Raw genomic sequence first — 8,707 nt, 5'->3', positions numbered from 1 at the left:
TTACCAGAACATGTTTAATGAAACACTGATGCTATATGGACAAATCTGATCAATATGAAAAAAATCAGAACGAAGTCTTCCATCACTGTGACTTTTCGTAATTTGACATTAAATGTAATGAGAGGTGTTTTTTGAAAGTATTGAAACTCGTTGGGACTCGAACTGATTCCGGGAGAGAATTCCACAAAACGCTGCCAGAGTAAGCTAAACTCGATTTAAGGAGATCTATCCGTGGAATGCGGACATTGAATTTTCGGTTTGGTTTGGCTTTACATTTTGTAATGAAAGCACGTGGTGCATGGCCGGAAAGGATTGTGTGAAGGAGCACGCTTTTATTTGATTTAAATCTTTCTTTTAAGGGCAACATCTTAAGTTTCTTATAATCGTCTAAAACGAGACTGGATTGTTTTAATAGAATAGATTTCAGTGCTCGTCTGTGTAGACTATACACTGGTTTTAAAATATTTGCACTGGCAGAGTCCCAGATGGTCGAACAATAATCCGTCATGGTTTGTAAGTATGCATTACAAAAAATAATAACCTTGAGTGCGGATCAAGAAAATGTTTTATTTTGTTCAACAGATATATTTTCCTCGGCATGGTTTTACACAACGACCTAACATGATGGGCCCAAGATAAATTAGTATCGATATTTACTCCCAAATCTTTGTGATCTATCTCCTACTTCCGCTATTGCGTCGTTGCCAGTTATTAAGGAATGAGGATTATTCTTGATGTTTTGTCTTTTTTGCCTTCTTGTAATTAACATGTATTTGGTCTTTTGGGGGGTGAAGACTCATGTGGTTATACTCTGTCCAATTTATGAGATCATCTACACTGTTCTGCAATGATAAATAAACGTTGTCTAATTTTTTTTATTAGAAGTGTGTATGGCCGTATCATCAGCAAAGAGTTCACAATAATCATTAACACTAAAAGGAAGACCGTTAATATACAGGGAGTAGAGAAGTGGCCCAAGGAGAGAACCCTGGGGGACTCCATATAACACAGGTCTTTTACTTGACATAGTGGAATTCACGCAGACGGACTGCTCTCGCCCGACTAAGAAAGAGGAGAGGAGTCCTAGGGTTTGGGGTGTGGCAATCTATATTCAGCTACTTTTCTTAAAAGTAACTCATGATTAATGACGTCGAATGCTTTTGCAAAATCGACACATAGGACACCACAGAGTGCATTATTGTTACTGTTGCTAAGCAAGTTTTCAAGAAGGTTTATTAATGCTTTGTGGCACGAATGATTTTTTCTGAAGCCTGACTGATTTGAATGAATAAGGTCTCGAGAGAGAGAGAGAGAGAGAGAGAGAGAGAGAGAGAGAGAGAGAGAGAGAGAGAGAGAGAGAGCGAGAGAGAGAGAGAGAGAGAGAGAGAGAGAGAGAGAGAGAGAGAGAGAGAGAGAGAGAGAGAGAGAGAGAGAGAGAGAGAGAGAGAGTCATCGATCATCAAAATAGGAACCTGTGCAGAGAGTTAAAGGCCTACTATCTAAGGCCCCATTTTGGAAACAGTTTTCTGACGAATTGGACTTTCAAAAGTTCAGAGGACATTCTCTGTGATGTAATTCAGACTCACCGGCATTAATTAGCTCGAAAGTGGTCGTAATTATTGTAATGAATTCAATGAGTTTCATTTGGCGAACGGTTGTCGTACCACACTCTCCGGTGTCACATAGTCCCGACCTCCGTTCTCTGTCATATGTTATCAGCGCTGGTGTGTACGCATTAGCCTAAACATATGCCAATCGTTCGATTCAGGAAGTCAAATAATTATGTGATTTAGTGAGCGCACACGCATTCGATGTTGTACGGTGGGAAAACGCATAACACAGTGTAAACAAACACACGCTGAAAAGACCACCCAACACAGTATGTTGAGTTGAAAATTAGAACTCTCAAACTCTAATTCCAAGCCATTTCTCGTGTACCAAACGGAACAGTATAGCTCTTCGGGAGTTTAGAGACAGTTTTTTTGTTGTCCAGTATATCCCTTTAATCGATCAATCGACAAAGAAAACACAACTTGTAAAGGTGACCGTTAAACTATGACAAGGTCTTCATCGACCTACCCTACGGTGCTCCACCACCACCCTCTCCCACGTGTGAATGCATCTCTTGTTGAGCTCAGAGTGTTCAATGGCAGATCTAATCAGATCAAAGCTGTCTCCCTTGCTGTTAGTCCACTGCATCTCTTTCTTACACTTTGAGTTAATTAATGTTACTCGCGACTGTGCGTTAACCAAAGGGCATAATTATCTCGCGACTTTCTGTTCTGTATTGTTCGTGTACAAGGCATCGTCGATAACGTGGTTGAAAACGACGTTAAACACCAAATAAAGAAAGAAAGATCATCGATAAAAACAAAAACAAATAAGTAAAAATTGAAAGAAAAAAAACTGAAAAAACCACCAACAACAAAGACAGACATCAGTAAAGTTCACCAAAATAAATCTTCACCGACGACATCTTCGGACAACAATCCCTCAAAAATGAAACAAGATATTCGCTTTGTGATGTTCTTACTCGTGGGGACATTATGGAACAGCGTTCTGTCTGCAGACGTGTTCAGGCACACGTTTTTCAAAAAACAAACGGGTGTTCTTTACAAATCAACGAATAATTTCGTTGACTGTAAAGCCCCGGATGGGAAATGCAGGATGATGGACTGTCTACGCGCATGCGTGAACATGGAAGTTTGTGGCAGTTTCAGCCATAACCCAAGCACCGGTAAATGCACGGTGAATTTGGATTCTTCCGTCACACCAGAGTCCAACTCAACGTGGAATACTTTTGTTCACAGTAGATTGAGTAAGTAAGTGTGTGTGTGTGTCTGTCTGTTGTGTGGGGGTGGGGGTGTAGGGGGATAAGGTGGTAAGGGGTTGGGGTGATTTGATGTATGTGTGTGTGTGCGTGTGTGTGTGTATTTGTGTGTGTGTATTTGTGTGTGTGTGGGTGTGTGTGTGTGTGTGAGTTGTGTGTATGTGTGTGTGTGTGTGTGTGTGTGTGTGTGTGTGTGTGTGTGTGTGTGTGTTTGTATGTGTTTATCTGGAATGGTACATTTGCCTAAACGCGTTTTGTACTACGCCTGCATGTTAGTTGGTAATTGCTTATTAGAACTGGAGGGGAGGATATTGGTACTTCAAAAAAGTCCCACATTCTTCAACTTGTTTTGCATTTGAGTTTTTTGATTTGCATTTCTGTTTGGCTTGAATTATAGAAGAGACCATTCAATCTATCGGGATATCAAGAAATCAAGAATCAAAGATGGCCGGCGATTATTTTGCGTCAAGATTGGTGACACATAAACATGACGCATTCTCTAGAAGGAACCATGAATGTAGACATGTGTCGTACGACCAGCAATGAAATTGTACCCAACAAAAACAAACACAGGGGTGGCCAAATCGTCCGCCCGATCGCCAGGGGCGAGTAAACTATCTACCGGGCTAGTAGAAACCGCCAGGCAACTCGCCCGGCTGGCCAGTGCAGTGCCCATTCTGGTCCAATGCAACACTTTTGGTTGTAATATCGAGTTTAAAAACCATACAATCACTGCAGATGCAGCAACTGTGGCATGTACCGGGCCAGCGAAATTTCTGGCCGGCTAGCAACTTTCTTAAAGGGACTCGCCCGGTTGACGAGTTACAATTTTGAGATTTGGCCATCCCTGCAAACACCAACACATAAAGTAACCAAGAGAAAAAGAACCGGTTTCAACGAATGTCTTCTTCAGCCCACAAATATAATTTAATATAAGAGAGTGGACACAGAGAGAAAATGAATAAAATTGAATACAAAGATACGGTGTAATGTGACACATTTGCATTCGCTTATTATTGATCGTTTCCCCCGGATAAGATGTGTAACTTTTTGTTTTAAGAAGATCTGGATTTATACAAATAAAAAAAAGTAACAAGTTTGAAAAGATATGAGTTTATTTATTATTATGTTTGTTTTTAGAACCGTTTGCACTTTACGTGTGTCTCTATTGCACTAACAACCGTACATCGTTGCTTTCCTCACAGATCTAGAGTGCCAGCCCCTCTACACAATGTACACACTGGATCAAGGTTCAGCTATGTGTCTCTATTTCACTAACAACCGTACATCGTTAATTTACTCACAGATCTAGAGTGCCTGCCTCCCTTCACTATGTACTTGCTGGATCAAGGTTCAGCTGTGTGTCTCTATTTCACTAACAACCGTACATCTACATCGTTGTTTTTCTGGCAGATCCAGAGTGCATTCCCCCCCTTCACGTTTCACATGCTGGATCAAGGTTCAGCTGTCACAGTGTGTCTCTATCTCACTAACAATCGTACATCGTTGTTTTACTGGCAGATCCAGAGTGCATTTCCCCCCTTCACATTTTACATACTGTCACAGTGTGTCTCTATCTCACTAACAATCGTACATCGTTGTTTTACTCACAGATCTAGAATGCCTGTCTCTCTGCACATTACAATTCACTAACAACCGCACAACGTTGCTTTCCTCACAGATCTAGAGTGTCTGCCTCCCTTCACATCGTACACGCTGGATCAAGGCTCAGATGTGTGTCTGTCGTTCAATGACGTTCTGTTGAAGCAAGCCGAGGCGGAGAGCCTGTGTCAGACCCAGGGCGGCAAGCTTGTCATCGTGGACAACATGGACATTTGGAACCTCCTCAAACAGCAGCTGGCAGGTACGATGTGGTCATACTTCATGTAGATGTTTTTCAAACGGTCATAACTATAAACAAATATTTAAAAAAAACCAAAAAAATGTTTTTTGTATTTATAAGGAGGGAGAGAAGAATGCATCAAACAACACTGGAAACTTGGTTTGGCTAAAACAGTGGTTACCTCTTGACTACCACAATACATATCAAGTAGGTATACTTTGCTGTGAACAACAAAACATAGTACTCTCTATAAGGGAAACAACCGCTGTATATTGCGCTTTGAATTTGCAGCAAGACGATTGCCTCCCCTGGAGAGAAAAACGACATTCTGAGTTTTGGTGTAATTGTCTTACGTTCTATAGGCTATGTTATGATTCTTTAATTGCTTTTTTTAGTACTTAAGTTCTTCCCGCAATCAACGGGCTCAATCGTCCATCGTTACAATACATAACAAGCACATTAAGAATGGACAACACGCTTATTGTCGATTGAATATTACAATCTTTTATTTAAATGAAGAATCATAACACATGCAGATATACGCTTATTATCGACTGGTTTTGACAATATTGTATTCAAAATAGGTATCATGATACAATAACAATGAAACTACTAGACGGTAGTCACGTGATCAGACAACAGTGTAACAACAAACACGTAGGCTATCTTTACTTTCATACGAAAACCTGCCTCTTGCAGTAAACGTCAGCAGAACCGACCGGTTGATGATTTTATTACTGGTATTTTCAGATTAAATCTGTAAAGCACTGACAATGTCCTGTGTAGTATCACTGTTAAGTTGAAATGCATGTGTAAATGTTTGCTTAGCTTAGATAAACATCTCTGCAAAATAACTTGGGATAGTCTTGACTCTGAGCGCACGTGAAAATTCTCTCTCTCTCTCTCTCTCTCTCTCTCTCTCTCTCTCTCTCTCTCTCTCTCTCTCTCTCTCTCTCTCTCTCTCTCTCTCTCTCTCTCTCTCTCTCTCTCTCTAACATGGTTTTGTTATACTATTGCTACATGTTCCATTGCTACCAGCTTGTATGCATAATTACCTGCATAGTATGCATTTGATTTTATGAATAACCACATGTGTATGCTCTTCATGCCTTATCTTCATCATCATCATCTTTATCATCATCATCATCATCATCATCATCATCATCATCATCGTCATCATCATTATCATCATCATCGTCATCTTTATCATCACGAGTTTAGGTTTTACGACCTCCTTTTGTTGTTGACTTTTTTTTCTCTTTTTTTTCCATTGTGTGTCTATGCGTCCCAAGGACAGATTGTAAGAAAAGGCGTAGCCTTAATTAAATCTTAATTCTGGTTAAATAAAGTTCAATTCAATTATCTCTCTCTCTCTCTCTCTCTCTCTCTCTCTCTCTCTCTCTCTCTCTCTCTCTCTCTCTCTCTCTCTCTCTCTCTCTCTGTTTATCTGTTGGTGTGTTTGTCTCTCTGTCTGTCGGTGACAAACTGCGTCCATCTATTACAATGAAGATCTAATGGTAATTAGAATACGCTATTATAATTATATATAGCTATTCTGATGAACACGTGGGGGAATTCGGGGGCTGTGATTGGATGGTCTCTTCCGATCATCAAAGCATAATGCTACGGAAGTCGGCCATTTTTCTCAATATCCAAAAGCATATTGTCAATAACAAAGACGCATGGTTCCGGTTTCTTCCACGTGTATAAAGTACACGCATACCTCGCCAGGTTTGTTTCTGTGACTAGTCGACAGACGATGCCATTTGCTTTGTGTGTGTTTTTGTTGTTGCTTACTGTACATGACATACATTACGTGTAAAATCCAGTTCTTTAACAGGCAACAAACCTTGCACATTTCCAGAAGCTGCAATCTGAAGCGACCTATCTCTGATTCTAGCAGACGATCTCTCCAATGTTTAACACAAAATCAGCAAACTCTCCTGTCACATAGAACGTCCATTGTATAGTGCAATGTTGAAATGAAGTTACCGGTCTGAAACATTTAGTCGTTTCTTCTGAGACAATCCTTGTTCTCTTATCATCTACAGATTTACCGCAGTCTTCACCACGCGAATTCCCAACAGAAGTCAGACTTTCGAACATACAATATACGTAGGCAAGCATGATACGTCATGACGTCATATGATTCCTAGCATATTGACGTAATGCTAAACATCCGGTTATCTCGAGTTTTCTCCGTAATACATGTCCGTGGGTTTTTCAATGTTCGCTTATTTCCGTGGCTACATGCGGAAAGGGAACCGTCGTCTGCAATCAACGACATGGACCATTCTGGTACTTGTTGCTGACAAAAACATGATTTTAACACAGAATCTAATGTCAGAATAGCTATATATAAACGCTATTGTGTTTTCATCGTAGCAATAGGGTCCGATATTTAGACTCGAACAAGTATAATGCGACTCGTCTTCGATTCGTCGGCATTATACTTGTCTCGTCTAAATATCGGGCCCTATTGCTACGCTGAAAACACAATAGCTGGTACTTTCTTTGGTCTTGCCTCCTTTCCTATCTGTGTCCGTCTGACCTCCAGTTTGTGTTTGTTTTCCAGAAAGAGTAATCGACAACAGAATCTGGGTGGGCGCGAAAAGACAAGCTGATGACGAGTTTTACTGGAACGACGGACGTCATTTTTCATCGGATGACGTCATGTGGAAGCCTAATGGCGTGGAACCTGGTGAAAATTGCGTGGAAGTCAAACCCACTGGAGGCGTTCTCACCACCATACTCTGCACTTATAAAAGTGCTGTAGTGTGCCAGTTTTATGGTTAAAACCATCCATGACGTCATATTTCTGCGAAAGACGTCATATGTGAGCCCAATTACGTGCAACGTGATGCAACATTGGTCGGAGTCAAACCGAGTGGAGTACACTTCATAACCCTGGACTGATTACAATTATGAAGTTTGCCAGTTTTATGGTTAAAACTCTCTTACAATCTTAAATACTTCGAACACATTGCCCAATCGATAGAGGTGCGTGTCTTTTACTTCACAAGAAAGCGCCTTATGTGATTAATTTACTTACAATGAGTTTTGTTTTCTCAAAAAGGATAATTAACCTAGGTTTTGACAGAAAATGATACATTTCCAGATTACACTTGCGCTGCATAATATTTCAGGCGACATTTTGACCTCAAGCAGAAAAGCGAAAATGTATACACCGACACCGTTTATTACCTACTAGAATGAATACCCGCTTCGCCGGGTAGCCGGCTTCGCCGGGAAGAAGTACTTAGAGCCGTACGCCGGCTTCGCCGGGTCCGAACAATGGACCCGCCAAGCTTAGGTCCCTCCCAGATTCGTGGAATGGGAACAGCACGAAAATGATTTAGTGGCCATAATGCCATTCCTGACCATATCGAGTCCCATCCTTGTCGACGAATGTAACCGTGTTAATCACCTTTGGAGGCGAACTCCACTCCAACAGGACTGAGCAAGTTATGGCTTCTCAAAGGAAGGCCAGTACATAAAATTACACAAAAGCCGCCAGACCACATCACAAACAGAACTGAACAATGCACAGGTGTTGCTTACATAAGAGACACACACACTCACACACACACACAAAAACACAGAGAAGCCGTATCTATAGAGAGATAGATGACAGTGTATTTTTCGCGTGGCTATAAATTGATTCGACCTTTGCACTTTTACAGTGAGGATAATTTACGGGTCCAATTTACGTTCTGTACACTGCGTTGACCTTCTAAAAATAGTACCAGTAACAGAACGCCGGGAATATCCGAAGACGCTCAGCGCAGTGGACAGCGCAGTGTAGTTTACAACTGAACGGGAAAGCCATACGAAGGAAGGGAGATAAACGCCAAACACTGGAGAAGATAAGGAAGAGTTACTTATAATGGTGAAATGAACACAAAAACGAAAATGAGTTCAGCGCTGCGCGCTGAGAGCACGTGTTGAAATATCTCATCGATGATATTGTGTCCGGGGTGTAGCTGAATACGGTGTCCAAATTTGAAAAAGATCCACCGAGAACTTTGGCGTTG

The 8,707-nt window shown here is 41.1% G+C and overlaps 1 protein-coding gene across 1 annotated transcript; it reads left to right on the top strand.

The window, feature by feature from the left end:
• The first annotated feature begins 2,294 nt into the window (after window positions 1-2,294).
• On the top strand, window positions 2,295-7,879 carry LOC138946036 (uncharacterized). Its single transcript, XM_070317562.1, has 3 exons — window positions 2,295-2,818; window positions 4,512-4,694; window positions 7,249-7,879. The coding sequence occupies exons 1-3, from the start codon at window positions 2,500-2,502 to the stop codon at window positions 7,467-7,469; spliced, it is 723 nt and encodes a 240-aa protein (XP_070173663.1). The 5' UTR covers window positions 2,295-2,499; the 3' UTR covers window positions 7,470-7,879.
• Window positions 7,880-8,707: the final 828 nt, after the last annotated feature.

The sequence above is a fragment of the Littorina saxatilis genome, linkage group LG13 (assembly GCF_037325665.1).
Source record: "Littorina saxatilis isolate snail1 linkage group LG13, US_GU_Lsax_2.0, whole genome shotgun sequence".
NCBI classification, from domain to species: domain Eukaryota; kingdom Metazoa; phylum Mollusca; class Gastropoda; order Littorinimorpha; family Littorinidae; genus Littorina; species Littorina saxatilis.
Note: the sequence above shows the minus strand (reverse complement) of the source record. Positions and strands in the feature narration are given on the sequence as shown.

Coding starts and splice junctions, on each gene's coding strand:
- LOC138946036 (XM_070317562.1), top strand. CDS start 2,500: ATGAAACAAGATATTCGCTTTGTGATGTTCTTACTCGTGGGGACATTA. Junction 2,819..4,511: donor TTTTGTTCACAGTAGATTGA/GTAAGTAAGTGT, acceptor CTTTCCTCACAG/ATCTAGAGTGTCTGCCTCCC. Junction 4,695..7,248: donor CCTCAAACAGCAGCTGGCAG/GTACGATGTGGT, acceptor TTTGTTTTCCAG/AAAGAGTAATCGACAACAGA.